This window comes from Rhinopithecus bieti, unplaced genomic scaffold (assembly GCF_001698545.2).
Source record: "Rhinopithecus bieti isolate Rb0 unplaced genomic scaffold, ASM169854v2 scaffold_37463, whole genome shotgun sequence".
Classification (NCBI taxonomy): Eukaryota; Metazoa; Chordata; class Mammalia; order Primates; family Cercopithecidae; genus Rhinopithecus; species Rhinopithecus bieti.
The window spans coordinates 588,167-612,284 of record NW_016815818.1 but is presented as its reverse complement, the minus strand read 5'-3'; the positions used below and the strand labels follow the sequence as shown (position 1 = coordinate 612,284).

Sequence of the window (24,118 nt, the reverse complement as noted above, 5' to 3'; positions counted from 1 at the left end):
TCATAACATTACGATGCGGCAGGTCTTGGTTGGTTGGCGCTGAGCTTATTTCAGAGCCGCGAATAAACAGCTGTTAATTCATTAGCTTAGAGGCAGTTTTGACAGACAGGACAATCAAAAAAGGGAAAACAAGTCCATATTAAAATGGACTTCAAACATTTTAAATTTCCTTTTAAATGTTTTCTCCCAGAGCAACCATTTTGCTAGGGCAGGGCCTGTAGCTTTATTTGTACGTTACCTGTTGAAAGATCCTTGCTCCAGAAGATTCACTTCATCCTTGGGTGTATTTTTTGTTACACTCCCCTAAATCCTGACATTCTCTGAGTTGAAGTTCCCCTTTGAGAGGCTTATTCTTAGGTATTTGTAACTTAGTGTGACTTATATAATGAGACTCCTTCTAATACCTAGCAGGGGTCATTCTGCTGTGGAATTGGGGCCATTGATGAAAGAGGTTATTTAGGAGTCTCTGATAGTTGAGGGTGGGGAGTGGAGGCATTCCTACGTGGAACATTTAAATGAGTGACTTTGGGAATCCTGAGGCCTTAGGTTGGGAAGGGGTGTGTGAAAAGAATGCATTGGAGAAGAGAAAAGAATATTACAAGCAAACTTTTAACTACACAGTTTATCTAGGGCTGCTGTTTCTGAAGTCCTAACTACAGTATCCACCTGCCTCAGATGCTTGGTTGGCGCTTACCCCACTTAGCTTCTTTCCACACTGGGTTCCAGGTGAATTGAGAAGTCTGCATTCTGAGCTCTCCTCTTTTAGTCAGTTGCTGGTGGTCTGCCCATCATCTGTTCCAGGACAGAATTGAACCTTTGGATTCTGGATACTTTGTATTCCCGTTTCTGGATTGCCTTCTGGCTTGAGATAGGCTTCGTTATCTAGAGTTCCTTTATGTCCCTTCTTCATTCTGCAGCTCCTTTGGGAGTGCCACAGAGCAGCAGCAGCAGCTGGGCCACTCTGTTCACTTAAATTCCTGCCTGCCTTGCTGTTTGGCAAGAGGGATCACCCAAAGAATGTTCAGGGGAGCCTTCCCTAAATGCCTCATGTGATCATGCTTGTCTCCCTCAGCAAATGTTTTATTTATTAAAATTATTTATTTAATCACATGAACATGTATTATCAACCTGTGGCTGTACTGACTAGATCCAAAGTGGGCTCCGGTTTCTTCTGGTTACTGTAGGAGTAGGTCCTTGGTGATGAGTGTCTCCTTTCCTCCCATCCATTCTGTCTGAAAGAGCAGTGCCATTTCTTAGAAGACCCTTCTGACCTAATCATTCCTATTTTATGGCTCTCTTATTAGATCTCCTGTTGCAGTGACCATCGATGCAAGTGGCTTCCAGCTTCCATGAACACCTTCTCCACCCAGTCCCTGACCCTGGCGACTGATTCTTGTCACGGCACCGTGGTTGCTCTCCGCTATGCTTGGACCACGTGGCCTTGTGAATATAAGCAGTGTCCCCTATACCACCCCAGCAGTGCCCTGCCAGCCCCTCCCTTCATTGCTTTCATTACAGACCAGGGTTCCAGACATCAGAGCAATGTTGCTAAATGATTGTTTCAATATGATCAGAACTTAGATATAAGGATGGGTCCTTCAGATTTTAGCATTTAGGAGTTTCAATAATAACCATTGCTTTTAAAGGAAATTAATAGAAAGCCTCATTGAATGGCTTCCAGCTAGCACATGGCTGTTTCTATATTTTGATGAGCCCAGGCTGGTAGGTAACGAAATGCTTGCTTAGTCAGTCAAAGGGTCTGTATTGGACTAATTCTGAACTACAGACAAATTGGATCTCAATGTCATTCACTTCCCTCATATTAATGGGAGTGAAATATCTAATACTTTTGCTCCTTGTTATCCAGAGTTGTGGGATCTCAGGATTGGAAGATTTTAAAGGCCGCATAGGCCAGCTCGTGTTCATGTGTTCTTTTTTTTTTTTTTTTTTTTTTTTGAGACGGAGTCTCGCTCTGTCGCCCAGGCTGGAGTGCAGTGGCCAGATCTCAGCTCACTACAAGCTCCGCCTCCCGGGTTTATGCCATTCTCCTGCGTCAGCCTCCCGAGTAGCTGGGATTACAGACACCCGCCACCTCGCCCTCATGTGTTCTTTACAAAATTTCTGACAGGTGGTTACTGAATCTCTGTATGAACTTTCCATTAAAACGTTCCAAGTTTTCCTTATGTGGAACTGAAATCTGTCTCCTGTGAAACTTTACTACTGTCAGAGTCTTTCAGATAATTGCAGACAGATCTCTTTGTGTTCTCTTCAAGCCCAAACCAATTCTGTTCCTTCAATGTAAATAATGATAATATGAATGTTTAAGAAATAAGAAACATGTACAGGCACTTTGGGAGGTGCTAAGTGACTGCCCTAAGGAATGAAAAGCAAGGGCCAGGTGGGAGCAGCCCAGGGAAGGCACTTGGGCTGCCAGGAACAGGAGGGACGGGAAACTCTGGCTTAGGAAAACATGAACATAGGGGCAACAGAGGCAAATGTGTTGTTCGAGTTAAATATAAATCTCAGGCTCTTTAAAGGTAAAAGGTTTAAGGATAATCCATTTGGAAGAGAAGAGGGAGGCTGAAAGTAAAGCCACATGACAAGCATATAGAAAAATAATGCAGATGATACAAATATGAAAGAGACCCTTTGTGTTTATTATTAAGAATCTTAATGCAGTTTACTGATGGATTAAAAACAGTTAACGGTGCCTGAAAATTATGTTACCTATTGGAAGTTGGAAATAAAAGCATAATCACTAGTGATGTGTATATATTTGTATCCAGTCAAAACTTGCAAATTGTCCTTGAAGTGTGTGAAAAGGAATAAGAATGCTATCTGTGGGTAGCTTTCCTCCCCTTAATGTGAAAAATGAGAACTAAAGCAAAAAGCATCACTCACTCTACATATACAATGTATTTTACGTAGTGTAAAAAATATGGTTTAGGTAGTGAATATATTAATGAAACCATATGTAAATTTATTTTTAGTGGCTGAATAATTTAAAACATTATGTGGAATTCACTGTATTTCCTCCAATTTAGGAACTGTTTACTGTTTGAAAATGAAATTTATAATCACTCTGTAGAGTGAATGATGGTTTTTGCTTTACTTCTACCCCTCTATAGAATTCCAAGGGGTTCTGGTGTAGCTCCAAACAGCAGGAATAACTTTGTCAGTGCAAAGATTTTATTTAGTTAAAAAACAAAAAATCTGCACACTTTACAAGGAACTTTGGCTCCCCTGAGGACTTCCTAGCATTCATTTCCTAGCACTTCAATTCATTCAGTTAACTCCTGTTGCCCATGCTTTGACCTCTCATGCATCTGGCCCCATAGAAACCATGAACCTCGTAACAGATTGATGCCTGAGAAAAAGTCAATCTACCTGTCCACTCCTCCACCCCCAATACACATACCCCATGGGCTGTTCTAATTCAGGGGCAGCTAGAGGTAGCTAAGAACTCTAAGTCCAGGTTCCTTTCACCTCCAGGAACCTGGAGGTGAATTCATCATTCAGAGAAACTATTTTGCTGAACTGTTCACTTGATTTGAGTTATATAATTTTGATTTGAGTTATACACTACATATTATTTTGTAATCTGTGTTTTTGACTTCCTTTACCAAAATAATTTTCTTATGTAAATACAGATTTAGAGTTTTTCAGTTTGTGGAAGCCTCATTTATTTAACCAATTTCCTATTAATGGACATATAGATTTTTTTAAACAATTTTCTACTATTAAAATAATACTGTAATGAATATCACATGCAAACATCATACCACACTCGTCCATACCACATACTATTTCTTAGGGTCCTTAATGTGGAAGGGGATAAATATATACTTAAAATTTTGATATCTACAGCTTAACCCTCCCAAAGGATTAAACAACTTACATTCTCACCAAGGAAGTCCTTTTGTTCCCTCACCCTCATTGACACTGGATGTTGCTAAAATAAAAAAAATCGTTAACAATCTGACAGATGAAAAGATAGTTTAAGTATACTATGGCAGTGTTTTTCAATTTATTTTATTTTTTTTTTGAGATGCAGTTTTGCTCTGTCGCCCAGGCTGGAGTGCAGTGGCGTGGTCTCAGCTCACTGCAACCTCTGCCTCCCAGGTTCAAGTGATTCTCCTGCCTCAGCTTCCCGAGTAGCTGGGACTACAGGTGCCCACCACCACGTCTGGCTAATTTTTTGTATTTTTAGTAGAGACGGGGTTTCACCAAGTTAGACCAGGATGGTCTCGATCTCCTGACCTTGTGATCCACCTGCCTCGGCCTCCCAAAGTGCTGGGATTACAGGTGTGAGCCACTGTGCCCGGCTTTTCAAGTTTCTTAAATCCATGATCCATAGTAAAAACATTTTACACATATCTCCATACAAGTATATGTATATGTGGTGTATGTACACACTATAGTTGTATACGCATTATAGCTGAAAAAACAGTTTCAACCTTTCTCCATGTGATGCATTCCAAAAATTGTAAATGTCTTTCTAAAATGAGGCTCTTTTAATATGGGTATTACTCAGGCTGTAATCGTGGGAAAATATTTGTTATATGAAAAAAGCAGGATGTATCATTTCTGTGTTAAGTGCCAGTATGCACAAGCAATTTATGCAGAGAAAAAAATAAAAACACATTAATATTTTAAGCAATCCCCTTCCCACCCAATTCGCTATGATACAAATGTTGTTTCTTTTACATTGTAAAATGTATACAACTTATAAAAAAACTATACTCAAAATCATAAGATACCAGTTAACTTAGCTTCTGAGTTTACACTGGCCAGTGTGGCGTGCTTTAAACACTGCTGCCTGATCCCTCCCTCTGCTGGTCAGATTTATTACTATAAAACACCAATCCCATTTTTGTTGTCCTCAGTTGGCAATTATGAATGGTAGTGCATTAACCATTTCATTCTCACCACTCCATCCCCATTCTTCTACTTCTGGGTCCTTTTGTCCCTCCCTTTCCACACAGCCCTTGGCAACCTGGTGATGGGTACCTAAGGCATCCCACAGGCAGTGCTGAGTTGTTAGGTGATACAGTGAACCTCTACCTTAATGCTATTAACAGGGTCCAAAAATCCAGTTGCATGGAACATGGAGTTATATTACTACATGGCTAATGAAAAGACAGGACTAAGTCTGTTACAGAGGATGGGACTCACCCCCAATTATATGTGAATTTGTGTTATCATATGGTTTCAATGTATTGAGCTTTAAAAAGCACATTCTCTGAGGTGCGATAATGAAGGGTTAAAGAAGGATGTGCAAAATGTGAAGAAAAAGATGAACAGTGTACCTTAGACTGGACTTTCCATCTTGAGTTTAAGCAGAAGATTGGATTTTGATGATACTGACATGAAAATAAAGCAGCAGCCTGGGCTGCAGGGGCTGGGACTTGATATTCCTTGAATTAGGATCAGAATCGAGAGAAGTTTGTCAGAATCTCCCTATCTCCCTCGTCAGCTGCTGCTATAGACTTAATGTTTATATCTCCCCAAAATTCATAAGTTAACTCCTAACCCCCAATGTGATGGTATGGGGAGGTGGGGCCTTTGGGAGGTGATTAGGTCACGAGGGCAGACCTTCATGAAGGGGCTTAGTGCTCTTATAAAAGAGACCCCGGAGAGCTGCCTTTACGTGAGGACACAGCAGGAAGACGGCTGTCTAAGAACTAGGAAGTGGGCCCTCACCAGACATTGAATCTGCCAGCACCTTGAACTTGGACTTCCCAGCAGCCAGAACTGTGAGAAATAAATTCATGTTATTTATAAACCACTCTGTCTATGGTATTTGTTGTAGCAGCCTGAATAGACTAGACAGCAGCTCTCTATCACTCTTGTTTATAAGAGGCTGAAGTTGACTCTACCTCAGGCAGAGCTAAGCAAAAAAGATTATATCCTGATTACAACAAGATGAAAATAAACAGAATTGACAAGAGAAATTTATTACTAAAATAAAGCAGCTGAAATTTTCCCAGGGAAAACTGTCACCACAGGACCCTCCATGATGAAATATGTGAATATCTTCTTTACTTCTGAATTGCTGCCTTCTTCCATATACCCAAAATTTTAGTTTAAGTTAAATTAATCACGATGAAAACGATGTGGCATCTGATCCTTTCTTGTTCAATCTGAAGACTGAATTGGGCTACCCTGTGATGGAGACTTCAAGTGCTGCAGATGAGTATCTACCAAGGGTTCATGTGTCAGGTACATGGGCTGGTAAGAAGACACAAAGGCTGCAGGCTGAAGCTCTGGGAGGTCCAAGGATCCTGGGGAAAACAATTCCTTAAGTTCCACTGCTGCTTGGGAGTCTGAGCAGACTGTTTTGGTCAGACACATACCTGTCCTTTCAATCAATTCCTTAACACCCTTGCATTTGACAGCTCAATTTTGCCTTTGTTATGATAGGACAGATACTTTTACAATGAAAACTGGTTGAAACAGATTAAGTGACTTGCCCAGGGTTATATAGTATATTAGGCAAAGAGTGAGAATTTCAATTCCATTTTTTAACCTAGGATTTTCCCTATATGACCCCAAAGCCTGAACCCTTGATCACTCCACTCATTTGTGGGAGGAATTCATGGAACACAGGCAGGGCCAAGGCCTTGACCTGACCCCACTGACTTCGCTTGAAATGTTATCCCCTGCACAGTAAACTTTCCCCTGGTGTTCTGCTCCGGTCTTGCTTAGCTTACAGAATAAGCTACCTTCGTTTCTGGGGTACCCTGTCTCACTATGATCGCAGGTGCTCCCCATGGCATCTGTGAGTAACCTCGGAAGCTATGCAGGCTGCAGGTCCCCCTCTGACTCAGCACTCTGCAAGGCTGATTCCGTGAAAGCTTTTATCACTCAATGCATAGATATTTAGGGTACTCGGCTATGTGTGAAGGTGGGAAGGTAGCCTAAACACCGTCAATTTTCAAACCAGAAAGGTAAAGATACCTGGCAGAAGGGGATCATTCTGATCTTCATCAAAGGTCTGTCTCTGAAAGGCTTCAAAGCTCATAGCTGCATCATTCTCTGGCAGCCCCTCAGGTAGCTGCCCGTCTCCAGGTTTGCACACATCAAATTTCACCCACTGGTAACTGCAGAATCAAGGGAAATCACCCTTGAGAGTTATCTGCTAGACATAAATACCCATTCCTACCTCCAAAGGGATCAGGTAATTTTTCTTTATATTCCTCCCATCTATATCTAAAACACGTATTAGCTAACAAAAACCTAAAAGAAACAAGCAGGCCTCTTTGGTGACAAATCATTCTGCGAGATTTCCCACCCCTTTTGCTGTCATGGTACACACATAAAAGAGTCATAATCAGCGAACAGTGGAGTCCTGGCTCTTGCTCACCTGTCCAGAAGGCTAAGGGGCCAATACTGAGCCATACTGGTTGAGAAGCAGGCAGGATTTGGACACAGCAGGTGAGTGAACAAAGTAGTAACTGCCAGTCCCTGGCCGGCTGATCACTGAGCTTTTCTCAAGGGAATGAATTTGACCACACTTACTTGATGCATTTTCGAGCTCCTGGACAGCTCTGGATCAAGTTTTGGATGGCTGGATGAGAAAACCCAAAAAAGTCAGCTCCAGCTGGAAGCAGGTTAGGCATTAGTTTCCCCCTAAACAGGAGAGGGATAATTTTAGTTTGAGAGCTTAGCGGGAGATGAAGATGGGTTTAAGAACAGAATAGTGGTATGAACAAACAGGATAAGTTTTCTTGACTTTGATAATGTGGAGGCTCTAGTTGGTACGACGTCAGGAGGATCCAGGATAGGTTTCTATAAAAGGAGGTATCTCTACTCATTAAAAGCAAGAGAAAAGGTTTCACTGTACCAACAGTGATCTTTTAGCCTGTTTTCAAGCTTTTGGTCAACTTACATAGTAGCACTTATAGTCCTGAGCAGTTCTGCATGACAAGCATCTGCAGAAGAGCTGACGACGGCATTCTGGGGGTCATCTTCAGGAACAATTTCAAACTGAGAAGGATAAACGAGCAATGAGATCAATCCTCAAGAAGGAAGGAAAGAGGGGCATACTACTCTATTTCTTTACTCTGGAACTTGAAGCTGATGTATACCATCTTCAAAAGGGACACAAATCCTCTCCTACAGGGCTGCTAAAAATGGAAACAAATCCAAGTACCTAGAGAAAGTCCTCTGACTGTTTCAGTTCTATCCTTCTTGGTTGATGGCTTTCCAAAAGTGAGCATTTAATTTCTTATACGCCTTTCCAATCCACTTACTTATATCCTTAAGTACAAATACAAATGGTATTTTAAAAACAAATGAGATCACTCTCCATGTAATCTTTTAAGTCAATTTTACAAGATCTAGGAGAAACAGGCTGACTACAAACTGCCACTTCATTGTATTTACTTTCATTTTGAATGTTAAAATATCTTGGTTATATTAATAAAAAGAAACTGTTGCATCGAAATTATACTAATTCTGAGGAATTTTTGCCAAGAAAATATTTTTGTAACAAATGTAACAAGTTAACTAGCTGATTTAATTATTTGTCCAATTTTCTATAAAGCTCAATGATTTTTTTGCCAGGAAAATATTTCTGTAACAAGTTCTATCTAGCCAATTAAATTCTTTGACTAGTTACAAAGTTCAGTTAAACAGTTTCTAGTTCTTCAATGTTTACTTCAGTCGAATTATCCTGAACAGGATTAATTTATTTTCTGTATAATTTTTTAGAATGATATTGAGCACTACTGATTTCTAAAAAAAGTCAAATCAATTTTTACTGAGTATAGTTTCTACTACTGTTAGTTTTCTTCTGTGGTTATTATTTCACTGGATTCAATTTCCTGTGTCAAATTCTAGAGATCTGTCAATTTTGTCAGTAATAAATACTCTTGTGAGTAGTTTCAGTCAATGGTGGTTTTCTTATTTCAACCAATGGCATATCTTGCCAGGTTAAGAGTCTAATGTTTTATATTTATTTCTCAGCTAATCAATGAAAACACTGTGAGCAATTAATTTCTTTTTTTCCTCTTTTTTTTTTTTTATTTTTTTAGACGGAGTCTTGCTCTGTCACCCAGGCTGGAGTGCAGTGGTGTGATCTTGGCTCACTGCAAGCTCCGCCTCCCAGGTTCACACCATTCTCCTGCCTCAGCCTCCCCAGCAGCTGGGACTACAGGTGCACGCTGCCAGGCCTGGCTAATTTTGCTGTGAGCAATTAATTTCAAATAGTCCAGGACTGCTCTACTGTTTTGTATCCATCATGTCAATTTCAATTATTTTTGTACTGAAATTTCTACCTTATTTGAGTAAAGAACGTTAAAGGTAGAAATGTTATACTTTAGTCTTGAAGATACTTCCTTGTTAGTACTAATGTATACATCTACTTCATTCTTTTAATTGCTGTACATACAAGGGTGGATATATTTTACTTAACCATTTTCTCATGATGGGTATTTAGGCTATTTCTAATTTCTTGCTATTGCAAATACTGCTACAATGTACCTTGTTACATGTTACTTTGTTCACATTTGCACATTTCTCTAGGTGCAAATATGTACCTAGTGCAGTCTAGATACTAGACTATCTAGACATATTCTGGGTCAAATGACACACATATTAAAATTGTTGATATTGCCAAGTTGCCCTCCCAAAAGACTACCAATTTTCACTCCTACTAACGAGTACTCGTTTTCCTCCACCTCGGCCAGCACTGGATATTATTAATCCCTCTGATACGTGCCTATGAGCAAAATAAGATCTCAGTTTGGTTTTATTTGCATTTCCCCATTTACTGATGAGGCTCATACTTTACCATCTGCACTGTTTCTGTGAAATGCCTGTGGGTTTTTTTTTTTTTTTTTTTTAAATATTGCTTTTTCTTACTCTACAGGAGCACTTTATCTGGTATTAATACTTTGTCATACATTTTCTTCCTGTTTATTGCTCGTGTTTTAACTTTGATCCTCGTGTCTTTTGCCATTCAGAAGTGTTTACATTTTTAATAGTTAAATATGTTATTATGTTCCATTATGGCTTCTAAGTTTCATGTCTTGCTAATAAAGCCTTTTCATCTCATCCTAAGATTACAAAAATTCTTTTACATTTTCCTTTAACATATTTATAGAATATTCAATAAAGCTAAAGTAATAAAAAGTCATATTGACATGTATAGACAAATAGATCAATAAAAAGGAATCATCTGGAAACGGATACAAGAATTACATATATTTTGTGTGTGTGTGTGTGTGTGTGTGTATATATATAAAACAGCTGCTTGACGTTAGTTGGAACAAAATTTGAAGCTAGATTCCTAGCTCACAAACCTAAAAATAATGTCCAGTTAGGTTAATGACCTAAAAAAGAAAACTAAAAACTCCACAGATTCTTCTTTTCAAAACGTTTTAGCATTTTGTTTTCAGAGACAATTAAGAAATCGGCTTGTCAATTTCTACTTAGGATTTTGACTAGATTTGCATTGCATTTATAGATGTATTATACATATGGTATACTGTTACAATAATGAGTCTTTCTAAAGAAACTGTTGTATAATGGAGGTCACGTGAGCTCTCAACTATGCCTAACAGTGCTCTGATAGGCGTGATGCAATATTATCTACAAGAAGTCAAGCCGTCTCAGGGTTCTCCCTGCTTCTGCTCAAAGGTTCCTTACCTTGCCTCTACTTCCTTCTACCTTACTTTCTAGTGATCTGTAACTTCCTCAGTGAAGCTTAGAACTCTGAAAATGGTCTATTTTTTTGTTTTTCTCCAACAATCAGGAGATGATGGTTGGGGAAAATGAACTGTCTCACATCTTAGCACTGAGAAGGATGAAAAATGGTATTTAGTAAGACTAGGATTTAAGACTCTCAGGTCCTTAGGAGTATTTGCAGCCAGAAACTAATATGCAACTTCTTTGCTAACTCCATCTTGGTCCAACTTGACATGGCAGTGTATCAAACTAATCTTCTATTTTGGCCTGTACTTCACACAAGTAGGCTTGATCAAGCCTCACAGAGTCACAAAGTCAGCAGTTGAAGTAGCATGGTTCAAGGGAAAAGGGCATCAGTTCTAGAATGAGACAGACAATAGACTAACATCCAAGCTCAACCACTTATTAGCAGAGGTGCGACTTAGGGCCAGTCACTTTTCAGGATCTTGGAATTACCCAAATGGTGATTATATGTATCTACCTTGGAAGGTGTCAGAACAGGTAATACATATCCTGGCATAGAGAAGGTTCGAAAGACAAACAATGGCTATTATTAGAGGGGGTACCTGAGGCTGCACACCACCATCCTTGATATGACAGGTATATAGACACTTCCGGTCTGGGCACTTCATGCTGGCATATATTCGAGTACTGCAGTAGCCCACAGGGTAGATGGCACTCTCATCATGAAAGCCAGGTCGGTCGGTGATGATCTATAAAAAACATTCCCCCAACCTGGGATTGAGGTCACTGAAGAATTGAGAAGTCCAGTTTCCTGTGGTAGCCTTTAGAACCACTTTGGGGCTGCGAAGAGTGACAGATCAAAGACAGAGAGTAGGCTGTGTAGCAGACAACACTGACCTGGGTTTGCAGGGACTGGAGACATTCTGAGGTTGGTATGGATCAGCAAGGGGCTGCTGCTAATGGGAACAGGGAGGGAAGGCTCAACCCCATTCCCATATTTCTCTGATTCTCCTCTCTAAATATCGCTGGTCTCACTCACCTCCCCCAGGCTATATACTGTTAGACCCCCTAGTCCGATGGGGAACACAGGCCGTCCTGAGGGATCCAGGGCAATGGGCTGAACCAGCTTGCGAGCACCTCCCTCCATTTTCTTTTTCTTGCATGTTTTCTTCAGAACTGAAACGCAAATCTGGGGTCACCCACTTTAGGCCCCTCCCAATGTTGAAGGGAAGGGATAAATTTGCATGTGAATGGTAAGGGCAGTAAGCCAATCCTGGTTTCATAGACTTACTGAATGGGCACGTCGGGCTTTCGCCCAAAGCCCTGAGTATCTTTCTAACCTGCCCAGATTAGTGCTTAGGAGCTAAAGGCTTTATACTTTTTAAGGCCTCTCATTTCTTTTGTAAGATCAGAAATTTCCCAAGCCAGCAGTGTGCTCCAAAGGCCACCTAGCCCATTTCCCTGCCTCTAGGAAAGACTAAATGGAATGCAACCTAGAGAGTTGGGGGAAGGGCAGAGTCTCAGTCTGCTCCCCTTGCATTTAACAAAGACTAGCTGGAATTTCTCCACCCAAAGTGGCTCTAATACATTTGACATTTGTTTCTCAAGGGCTCTCAGGGCTCCTTAAGAACCAGATGAGACTGTAAGTATATCTGTAGCTGTGTCTGTCAGTTAGTACCAGGTCTAACTGTCATTAGTAGGTGAGTCACTGGGACAACTGATATCATCTCCCCAAAGTACCTTCCAGTTTGTTGTTCTCTTTGCCTTTTTCTTTTTTCTCCTTCTTCGATTTCTTCCCAAATGGTTCCTCAGCCCCAGTGCTGGGCCCAGATATAGGCCCAGCTCCCTGTATAGTTCCCACAGAGCTGGCCACACCGTAAGTCAGGGGCAAACTGGAACTATGGGAAGGAGCTGCAGCCTGTACTTCCCCTTCAGTTAGAGCCTGAAGCTGGAGGAGCTTCTTTAGCAAGTACCTGAGGTCAGGAAGGAAAGGAGCAGAGAAATGAACTTCCATATTGTTTCAATTCAGTATTTTACTCAAGTACTGGGAAAAGCCAGAACTGTATACAAAGATTACTATGATCATAAAAGAAAGGTTCTTATTAGACCCTCTGAATCATAAAGCCCTGGAGGATAATCAATACTTCAAGAGGCCAAGGGTAAGAACTGTAGCTTATCTCTTGCATCTGGACGGTTCCTCTACTTTGATGTTGGATGGTGTTAGGCTTCTGCAACAGTTATTTACAGATATATATACTATATACTTATATTATGAATATATATATATCCGTTAACTTATATATACGTACTATATATATATATATATACCCACTGTGCTTTGCACAGAATAGTATGTACAGAATAAATATCTGTAGAATAAGAGGCAGTTGCTTTTATCACATGGCTTTTATAATTGGGCCATAAGATTAAATAACCTTAACAAGATCATTTATTAGATGTGGCAAGACGGCTTTTTCAGAAAGATGAGTAGAAGAGCTGTCTCATCACATAACTTGAGCTGGCTCAACGTAATTTGGGGGTGCAGGAACCAGTGCCATAGGTTGTAAGTTTCTCTGTACTTGATCAAGTGGCCAAGGGGCTGTGCAATGTGCATAAACCCCCCGGGAAAGAAATCTCCAGAGCAGTAACACCATTACGAATCACCAAAAAGGTGATGCTGAACACAAAGTGAAGCCAGCTCACCTTCTTTCTTCTTTTGCTTTAAGAAATTTTTCTTCAAGACGAGCAATTTCATCACAAATAGCAGCATTTTCCTTTAAGTAAAAATTTGAATATAATCATATAAAATGAATAAACAATCACATTATTATGCTGGGAAGAGGATCCATATTTTAAACCAAAAAAGCTTGTATTACTGAGTGAGAAGGGGGAGCTATTCTACCTTGTGACAAACTATAAATAAATCCATAGGTAAAGGTAGTCAGGTTCTACTATGGGCAGGGTAGCTATGTAATTTATTATCCAATCTGGGACACCTTTGAGTGAAAAGGGGGTACTATTAATGCTTATGCCAGAACAATATGGTAAACCAGGACTGTCCTGGGCAAGCCAAGATTAATGGTCACCCTAATTAGTACAGCCGTTGGCACAGAAAAAGGCATACTGCTTAAATCCACAGATGCTTAAATTAAATACTATAAATATGAAGACTATCTATTCTCAAGTGCCTCAACTCTTGAGAAACTTATAAAGCCAGTCTAACCCAAATAGAGAAAAACTGGACGGAACAAATTCAAATTTAGGGTGTAAAATTCTTAAACTTCATGATCTACTTATATGAATTCAAGTATTATCTTTTTTTTTTTTTTTGGTAACTGATGACTCAGTCTATCTCCCAAGCTCCAATCCTGAAGGGAATGATGAATCTGAATGCTCCATAGGTGGAAACTCAAATTCTCAATGTTCAAAACATCCCTTTTTCTTCACAAAATCTTCTTTATGTATTTGATGGAACCAACATCCTTGAAATAACATAAGTTCCAAGCTTTAGGTACCTTTGACATATAGAGGATAAAAGAAAGGGAACAGTCAATCAGATGCCAAGTTCTCTTAGTTCTGCTTTTCTTGTTTCTCTCCAGTGCAAATAGCAAGCAATGCACATAGCAAGTGCTGAATGAGTGTTTTTGGAACGTGTATTCTAATTTCTAAACTTTTCCTTATGCTTCCAAATATGCTAAGAGATGTTCAAGCTTTTGGTAGAGAGATGAACTGGACTTGGATGTGGGGGCACATTTGAGGACTCCACCCCTATTTCCAAGCACTGAAGCAAGCCAAAATATTCTAATATACAGTTATGGCTGGCAAGCTATATTAAGTTTATTCATTCAATAAATCCAGTACTTCTACAATAAAAGAAAGGAAAAAACACTAGGAACACTCGAAGGTTAGAGGGGGGAAATTACTGAAAGTTTCATGTACCTCTTTGGGCAAGGGGGCAGTTATGGGGATGTGAGGTGCTCAGAAAATAGTCTGTGTACTGGAAGTCATAAAATGGAATCAGGGTTATTTAAGTTGGAGTCAGGGCTCTGACACAGTACGCTTGGGCAAATCATCTCTTTGGGCTTCAGTGTTCTCATTTTACAAATAATGCCTAATTCTCAGGGCTGTATCTCGAGAATCAAATACATTTCCTAGAGTTCTGCAGTAATAACGATGACTAAAATTTATTGGCACGTCTTTTAGGCACCAAGCACTTTTCTTTGCTCATTTAATATTCATTATTCTGCAAGGTAGTTACTAGCTCATCTACAGATGAGGACACAGAGAAATCACGTAATTTGTCCAAGGACACAAGGCTAACAAGTAGTAATGTATACGGAAAAGCCAACACTATATTAATACTGTCATCCTGGGAAGGGGGAACAGCTTGGGAAAAGATTTTGTGAGGGGGTCTCCAGGCAGGGACCGGCTGGACGCGAGTCAGACTCACAAACACAGTGGCCTTGGCCGCTTTGCGCAGCCGCAGGTACTTCAGCCGGTACTTCTCGTTCTGGCTCTTCTTCGGGAGCTTTTTCATCCTGGCCTTGCCGGACTGCAGCAGAGCCCGCGGGGAGGAGGCGAGGCCGTCCAGCAGGCTCATGGTCCAGCCCCGCTACGGGGGCCCCAGGACGCTGCCGGCATCGGATCCTAAGTCGGGGAGCGGGCAGGAGCGCCGGCTTAGTCTGTTCGGGGCTAGCGGAATCCTGCCTCTAGGAATCTAGCTCTCCGGGACGTTCCCAGGGTTGACCGCAGGGCCAGAAACACCCGCAACCGAACCGGCTCCCAGCACCCGGCGCCTCCCAGCACTTCCGTGTCTGTCTTGGAAGTAAACCCTTCCCGGAAGTTACGTCCCGGTGTCGGCAGCGTGTAACTTCCGGGGCAGGGAGAGTAGGGTGGTCTGGGCGGTGCGATCCCGGGCGCCAGGAGGAAAGACAGCTGGGGGCGAGTGCTGGTTGAGGAAAGGAGGGCGGGCTGGCGGCTGGAATCGGAATCCGGGCCTCGGGCGTCTGTGTGCTTAGCTGAAGGGTACTATAGTTGAACTAACGAACTAACAAAAATCTTACCAACGCTAGCTGTCCTTCACGCTCCCCGGGCGGGCCACTGCGTTTCAACACGTTTTTCATGCTTCGTGCAGACAGGCTTTCCCAGACTGTCTGGGAAAGAGTCCCAAGTGCTGGGACTCTGCTTCTTTCCCTGCTTCGTTCCTTTCTGTAGCTCACAGAAATGTGTTTGCAGGGCCTCCTAATGCTGTGGTCTTCCTAGGAGCTGGGAACACAGTCGTGAATAGGGAGGAAGGCCTTGGCTCTTTCTAGTAGGGAAGATGAGAGATTGAACACGCAGTTTTAATACTGTCTCTAAGTAGGCACTCAGTAAATGTTTGTCTAGTGAAAGCAGAAGTGTATTTCTGTACATAATATGTACATTTATATGGTTCTAACTTTACAACCAAGGTCTATTAAAATTAAGGAGGGTAGAAGAATCTTTAGGGTGCGGTATTGGTGAATGACCCAGGCTGGATGGCAGAAGGCTTGCATCTTCTTCCAGCAATGCCAATAACTAGTTCAGTAACTGCAGGTTTTTTCTCTCAGAACCGAACATAGTCTTTAGCTTGTAAACTTTATAATAGTGGAGGTGAATGGGATTTCTACATTGTAAAATACTCTACTGATATATAATGACTGTTATATGTTCAAAATGTAGATTTTTTTTTTTTTGAGACGGAGTCTGGCCCTGCTGCCCAGGCTGGAGTGCAGTGGCGCGATCTCGGCTCACTTCATCCTCTGACTCGCGGGTTCAAGCGGTTCTCCTGCCTCAGCCTCCCGAGTAGCTGGGATTACAGGCGCCCGCCAACACGCCCAGCTAATTTTTGTATCTTTAGTAGAGATGTGGTTTTACGATGTTGGCCAGGCTGGTGTCAAACTCCTGACCTCAGGTAATCTGCCCGCCTTGGATTACAGGGTGAGCCACAGCGCCTGGCCGAAAATATTGACTTTTAGAGTTGTGGAAATTCAGGAAATATGTTACATAGTTAAAACAATAAAGTTCATTGAACTACTGGAGAAAAGTCTAGCACTATAGTAAGTAGTGTATAGTCAGAATAAAAAACAGGTTCAGAACTGATGACCCAGGTACTTAATTTCTGAAAATAGTAAAAACAGTGACAGGGTCTTGGCAAAATCGTTTTAATACAGACAAAAGCTTATGGAATTCCTTTTTTTTTGATCATATATATTGTAAAGTGCTCTTGTTTGACCTAAGTGAGTTTTTAATAGAGCAGCTCTTTGGGGTGCCAGTGTTTCACAAGCATACTTAAGGCAGTCATATATATTCAGTTTTGGAAAATACCAGGATTATTTTTAGTGCTTAAAAAACCCACACTAATGCCTTTGGTAATATAGACTGGTTCTTTACCTTGGAACTTGAAAGTAGTCCCAGTAATAGGAAGAGACTTTTCTTTCCTTTTTTTTTAAATCTTGTTTGCTAATTGCCTGACTTATTTGCTGTTGTGCTGTATTTTGTCCTTGCAGGCTTTGGGGTCTGACTTTATTTGTATTATTTATTTTCATATACATGTATCACATCTGGTGGGAAGAAAAGTGCTATCCTTTGTCCTAGTTTGCAGGCTGTTTTGGCCAATGGACTTCAGTGGGATTTGCATGAAGGTATTTTTTGTTTCTTCTTCATTGGAAACATTTCCTTACACTTATAAAACATTTCATTCGAACCTTTGAAATTTAGAAAATATAGTACAGGAAAGGTTTAAAAATCCATAATGCTACCACTTGGAATGAACTACTTTTAACATGTTAGTATATGTGTCTAATATTTTATGCATTTTTATATAGGTTAGGTAATACTGAAAATAAAGTTTTCTTTTTGTTCATTTACCATTATATCATTTCAATTTCACAGATGTTAGTATAGCTTCTTTATAAGCATAATTTTAAGTGGCTGGTTAATATTCCAGTTATGGCTATATTATATTTTGCATAATTATTTCCATGTTTTTTGACTTTTTGGTCAATTCCATTAAAAGCACATCTTTGTGTCCAAAGCTGTTTCCATATAGGACAATTTAGAGGCTGGATTTGTGTGTTCCACAAAGGTGATGCCACTGAGCAACTCATTCAGTCCTTACTTGTTTAGAAGAATATTTACCTAGTGCCTATTATGATACCATCTTTAAGAACTTTAATTTAAGAGAGGAAGACAGACAAGTAAATTGGCAATGTTAATATGGTATGATAAGTTTATTTCAGAGGTAGGTTTTATTTTATTTGGCAGCACCCAGTCAGGGAAGGAGGGAGGAGATAGGAAAGGTTTCTTAAAGGAGATATATGTGGGCAGACTCTGAAGGAGAGGTAGTGGTTGGTTGGCCCAGTGAAGAACAAAGGACGGCATGCTGGGTGGTGGAGATAGCATCTTCAAAGACTCAGCATTGTGAGCAGCATGGGAACTGCAAGTAGTTGATTGGTGTGAAAGTTGTGTGTAGAGAGAAGCAAGAGCAGAGACTGAAGCAGTAAGTAAGGTCTGGGTCATGAAAAGTCTTGTGTACCAACTGAAGAGTTGGACTTTGACCTAGTGACAGTAGGAAATCATCTATCAGCTCTTTGCTTGTGTTAGGTAAACTTACCTGAATTTGTCGGAAGCAACGTAACTTTTCTACGTAACTGTACAAAGAAGGGTCTAAATGGCCTATGCAAAAATTCTCTAAAGAAATGCATAATGTGTAGCTCTAAAAAGAAATATAAAATGGCAGACAGCATGATACTGTGTGTGAGTCTTTGAAGTCAGATCAAAGTTCCATTAACTACAGGCATAGGAATGGGAGTTGGAAGATAAAATGGGGTGATTAAATCAGAAGAGAAAGATGTTCAATAGCATTTTACTGTCTAGTCATTTCTAAGTGCTTGCTATTCAGTGATTAGCTGTAAGGGAAGGCATAGTATCCTCTGGAGTATTAAAAGCATACCTGGCCCTATTAACAGTTGTGAAGGAGTCTGTAGCCCATAATCCCAGCCCCTGGTGAAATGAGTTCCTGGTTTAGATGGTGAAAAGTATATTGGGGCACCTGAAGGCTCCACTCATGGCTGAGACATAGCCCTGGCCTTGTTCTACTATGTCCTTACATCCTAAGAGCAGATTACAAATTGAAACCATCATCTCCCAGCTCTTTGGAGGCTACAGAGGACCTGGACAAGATTGATAACTTCTACAAAGCAAGCTGGGTAAATTCCTAGGATTTCAGGCCACACCAAAGGGTTTCCAGGGGTTTACATCTTTATTAATCACTTGCCAGATTGCCTTACTTGCTCTCTGGGGTAAGCTGAATGTGCGTCCAAGAAAGGATATGAAATTGCCTCCATAAATGGCCTCTAGAATCTTCTTTCCTTGCAGCATGTCTAGACTTTATTTCTTTTTATTTATACTGTCCTCATAGAATGTTCTAGACTTAGTTTTTTAGCTCTTTGACTCTTCAGCTCCAGCTTTCACATTTATTTCCATGTCTTGATTATGTCTTCTCACTTTTAGGATAACATGATAAAAGATACATGATTCAGTTAAGTCCAAGCTTAGCAATTTTAAAGTGTGTATTTTTTGTGTGTGTGTATATGTGTATTAGTGTGCATGTCTTATGAGGAAGGAGAGAGACTTTCCACAAAATTTCTGGCTCCATGGTTTCTTAACTATGGGTGTTCATCACATGCTGGGTTGGTGAGATGTTTGGGTTTTGAGGGTTCTAAGCCAGCCAATAAAGTCATAAAATCAACTACTGTGTCAATATTGTGCTTCTGGGTGGTCGTATCCTTTAACACACATAAGACACTCAGCCAGCTAAAAGAGATGAGCTCAGAGATGTTAGCTCGGAGAAAAAGAAGGATCACATTGAGGTCATTGATGGGACACCCTAGCATCTTTCTGCTGAGGAGATCAAAAGCTGGGAGCATCTCATAGACAGATAAGAGTCGTTTGTCCCATCGACATAGCCGTGTGAGGTTGTATATGATCACTGGAACCAATATGGTGTATACTGCTACACTGGAGAGGCTAACAATCCGGAAAATGGACAGCGATGTCAGCCTGCATGTGATGAGATTGGGGACATGGGTCTCATCACTTAGCAGCCCTGTCTTGATGGAGCAGCTGAATTCTTCCTGGAAAAAGACATCCAGATGGAAATGACCAAGGTATAGGTAAGTTGTGGAGGTGAAGAGGAGTAAGAGGGAGTTCCTCAGGAGGTAGGTAGCCACTAGTGAATGTGAACGCTGCTTACATGCCAGGTACCGCTCTAGCAAAGGGAATTCAAAGTATCGTTCTTTCCGAGCCCTGGGCAGTGGAAGAAAGGAGGCAAGGTTAGTAGTGACCATTTAGAACCATACTCCAAGAGAGGCATGTGACAACGTAACAGATCTGTTTTCAACATGGCATTCTTGGCTCCCATGAAAATCTGCCTTCCCGGAGCATAACCATCCTTCTCCCCAAAACAGAAACATAGGAGTGTATCTTGATTCTCCAAGTACTGACTGCCATGTGATAAACCCAGTGAATGATCTGAGTAATTATTTATTACACTGGATTTCTGCCAAGCAAGGCGGACTAAAGTTCTAAGCTGAAGTAGGATCTTTAGGTAGCAATAGGCTTATGAAATTAGAACTGGATTGGGGGTCTAGCTGAGTGCATTCTGGGCCGGGCATGGTGGCTCATGCCTATAATCCCAGCACTTTGGGAGGCTGAGGTGGAAGGGTCCCATAAGCCCAGGTATTTGAGACCACACTGGGAAACATAGCGAGACCTCATCTCTATGAAAAATACAAAAATTAGCTGGATGTAGTAGTGTACACCTGTGGTCCCAGCTACTTCAGAGGCTGAGGAGGGAGGATTGCTTGTGTCCAGGAGATTGAGTCTGCAATAAACCAGGATTGTGCCACTGCACTCCAGCCTGGGCAACAGAGTGAGACCCTGTCTCCCCCATCAAAAAAAAAAAAAAAGAGAAAAGTACATTCTGGTTCTTGGCCTGTACTCTGTATATGATCTTTGGGCCAATTCATTCATCTTATGTAAATAATTTGGCTCACAAATGTTTGTTGAGAGCTTTGGTGTTCAGGTACATGTAAGCCAGTCTGTGCTCTGAAGAAGCTTAGAGTCTGGCTTGTGGGGAAGGGGCAGAGAAGACATGCAAATATGGAATAAAAATAGCACTTGGTTTGTTGCTAAAATCGTGGACACAAACCACAATGGCTTAGGAGAGGTAGGTAACAGTGTGGCCTTCGATGTTCAGAAACCTTTATGGAAAATATTGGCTGAAATCTGGGCTTCAAAAGATAGGATTTTTTTTCCAAAGATAGAGTATGTGCATAAATATGGGACAATATGATTCAAATGTTAGCGCAATTGTCCCCTTGGGCCATGTAGCCTGGCCACTCTCTGTAAAACTACACCACTCTCCATCCCTCCAGCTTCCTTCTGCCCCCACTTTACTTTTTCTTTTCTTCATACCACTTAGTATCTCAGAACATAGATTGCACTCCCATGTTCTGTTTGTCTGCGTTTCCTTAATAGAATCTAAGCCCCACATGGATAGGTACAGCTTTGTCTCTCCTGCCCCCATCCCCCAACACATACACGCAAATGTATTGGAAGCACCCAGGACAGCGCCTGTGTGCAGGTAGAGGAATGAGTACATAGATAAATGATTTGTTCAGGGGAAAAGGAGGAGGCTGCCTGGGTGCAGTGGAAGGTTTCTGTCACCTGGTAGTTAGAAGTTTGAAAAAGTAGTTGGTGACAGAGTGTTGAGGGCCTTGCACACATGTCTGGGAAAGTTTGAGTATTTTTTGGTAGGCATGAAGAGAGCTATTTAAGGTTTCTGAGGGGAGTAGCATATGAAAGTGGAATTCTAGAGAGATGAATCCCTTTGTGGGCTCCGTGTACACTACAGGAAGAGTCCTTTCTCTCTCCCTTTACAGAAACAATAGAAAGTTAATGAGATGATGTGTTAAGCACTTTGCCCTCTTAAGACGAATGGCATGGAAGATCATTTAAAGATGACTATGCAAATATATCATTTAAATTCTTGACTGAATTTCTCAGAAAAAGGTGGTAGAGACAACTCACTTCTCCAACTCATCCCAGAACACATAGGGGTCAGAGCTCTTCTGCCGGATCTTCAGCATGTGCTGCACCAGGCGGATGGAGCGATTATAGGATTTGTCCAGTTCGCTGATGATGAACAGCAGATCGGAGCTGAGGGCTGGCACAGCTGCATACTGCCACAGCAGCACCGGCAGGTACATGAGCAAGGCCAGGGCCAGCAGGGAGTAGGGGAGGGCCTGCAGGGCGAGAGCAGCTGAGGAGGGAGGCCGGGGCTGCTGAGACCCCAAGTGACAGCGCTGAGTGAGGGGCTCTCCTTTCCCCTGTTCCTGCCTCAGCAGGGGAAGGCTGTGTGGGGGAATGGGCTAGCCCAGGCCCAGCCCCCGAGGCACCCTACTGACCTGGCTGAGTATAGGGAGGCCTGCTTGAGAAGGAATGTGCACCTTCATGCTCCCCTGGTTTGCTTTTCTGATCCAGGGTCTGTGTGGGTTCCCAGGGAGAAGAGAGAGTGAGAAGAGAGAGAGGAAGGGAGGGGAGGGGAGGGCAAGGGAGGGGAGGGGAGGAGAGGGGAGGAGAGGAGAGGAGAGGAGAGAGAAAAGGAGAGAGAGTGATCTGCCTACCTCCCTCAAAGTAGTCTGTGCAGCTAGCTAGCTAGGGATCATGGCCAGCAGAGGCCATGTCGTCCTAAGGGAGAGAAAATCCCATTTCCTCCCTGTCGCCTTCCTGGACTTGTCTGATGCACAGTGGTCTTTTCCAATGTTTGGATTCTTGGTAATGCCAAACTACACCATCAGACACTGTCTTGGGATTCTTTGGGGGCTCTTTCAGATATGTAAATCTATAAGCTGACTTTCACAAATTCATAAGCCTTGTCTCCTCAATGACTGCATCGTTAGCTACCTGCAATAAAGGACTGATACGGGTTGAATTGTGTCCATGTCCTTCCTCCATTCATTCATTGAAGTCCTAATTCTTGGTACCTCAGAATGAAACCTTATTTGGAAATGGGATTGTTGTGGATGCAATTAGTTAATTTAAAATGAGGTCATACTGGAATAGGGTGGACCTCAAATTCATTATGATTGATGTTCTTTTTTTTTTTTTTTTTTAAAGCCAGGTAAAGAAGCAGACATGCACACAGGGAGACTGCCCAGGGCACTGTATCTACAAGCTAAGGAGTGGGACCTGGCAGACCTTTCCCTTGCAGCCCTCAGAGGAGCCAATACTGATGACACCTTGGTCTTGGACTTCCGGTCTCCAGAACCCTGAGATGATAATTTTGATGGTTGAAGCCACCCAGTTGGTGGTGCTTTGTTTCAGCAGCCCTAGCAAATTAACATAGGGACTTTTCCTAAGGTTTCCTCATCATACTTATCACACCTAGCAGGGTTGGGCCCTGTAAAGTAAAATCTCTACTTGTAAATATTTTCATTTATTTATTTATTTAATTTATTTTTTGAGATGGAGTCTTGCTCTGTTGCCCAGGGTGGAGTGCAGTGGTGGAATCTCAGCTCACTGCAACCTCCGCCGGTTCAAGCAATTCTCCTGCCTCAGCCTCCTGAGTAGCTGGGATTATAGGTGCTCACTACCACACCCGGCTAATTTTTGTGTTTTTAGTAGAGACGGGGTTTCACCATGTTGGCCAGGCTGGTCTTGAATTCCTGACCTCAAGTGATCCGCCTGCCTCGGCCTCCTAAAGTGCTCTGATTACAGGCGTGAGCCACCACGTCCAGCCTGTAAATATTTTTTAAAGCTACAGTTTTGCTACGTGCTTGACATGCGTTATTTTATTTGATCTTCACAAGGATGTCATCAGGTAGATACAATTTAGTATCTCTGTTTTACAGATAAGAAACCAAAGCATGAAAAGTTTAAGTAACCTGTGCAGGGTTGTACACGAAGTAGGTAGGAGAGCCAGGATTTGGAACTATAGGCTGTCCGATTCTGGAGCTTACTCCCTAAATGACTACTTCACTTATAGTTTCTCCTGAACCAGGGATGGTTTGTTATTTCAGAAGAGAGTTTGAAGAAAAAGAGGGAGGATACATAATTGATTGCATCTGGGTAGAAAAGAAAGGTGTGGAGTCGGGCGTGGTAGCTCATGCCTGTAATCCCAGCACTTTGGGAGGCCAAGGTGGTTGGATCATGAGGTCAAGAGCTCGAGATCATCCTGGCTAACATGGTGAAACTCCATCTCTACTAAAAATACAAAAATTAGCCGGGCATGGTGGTGGGTGCCTGTAGTTCCAGCTATTCAGGAGGTTGAGGCAGGAGAATCACTTGAATCTGGGAGGCAGAGCTTGCAGTGAGCCGAGATTGTTCCACTGCACTCCAGCCTGGTAACACAGCGAGACTCTGTCTCAAAAAAAAAAAA

At 41.7% G+C, this 24,118-nt stretch overlaps 3 protein-coding genes across 3 annotated transcripts in view; 1 reads left to right on the top strand and 2 right to left on the bottom strand.

Annotated features, from left to right (window-relative positions):
- The window catches only part of SIAE (sialic acid acetylesterase), a 38,216-nt gene extending 36,566 nt beyond the window's left edge, over window positions 1–1,650 (top strand). The window contains exon 10 of the mRNA XM_017853854.1: window positions 1,305–1,650. Coding sequence (XP_017709343.1) covers window positions 1,305–1,556 — 252 coding nt within the window. The 3' untranslated portion in view covers window positions 1,557–1,650. The remainder of the gene's footprint in view (window positions 1–1,304) is intronic.
- Window positions 1,651–3,175: 1,525 nt separating this feature from the next.
- Window positions 3,176–15,501, bottom strand: TBRG1 (transforming growth factor beta regulator 1). The gene is made up of 9 exons (XM_017853843.1): window positions 15,107–15,501; window positions 13,360–13,430; window positions 12,397–12,629; window positions 11,696–11,832; window positions 11,259–11,405; window positions 7,892–7,989; window positions 7,522–7,632; window positions 6,961–7,103; window positions 3,176–6,284 (listed from the first exon to the last, which is right to left on the bottom strand). The coding sequence occupies exons 1-9, from the start codon at window positions 15,254–15,256 to the stop codon at window positions 6,139–6,141; spliced, it is 1,236 nt and encodes a 411-aa protein (XP_017709332.1). The 5' UTR covers window positions 15,257–15,501; the 3' UTR covers window positions 3,176–6,138.
- Window positions 15,502–18,853: 3,352 nt separating this feature from the next.
- Window positions 18,854–24,118, bottom strand: part of PANX3 (pannexin 3) — an 8,618-nt gene continuing 3,353 nt past the window's right edge. Inside the window, exons 3-4 of the mRNA XM_017853803.1 lie at window positions 21,769–21,983; window positions 18,854–19,983 (exon numbers count right to left, since the gene is read on the bottom strand). Coding sequence (XP_017709292.1) covers window positions 19,344–19,983; window positions 21,769–21,983 — 855 coding nt within the window. The 3' untranslated portion in view covers window positions 18,854–19,343. The remainder of the gene's footprint in view (window positions 19,984–21,768; window positions 21,984–24,118) is intronic.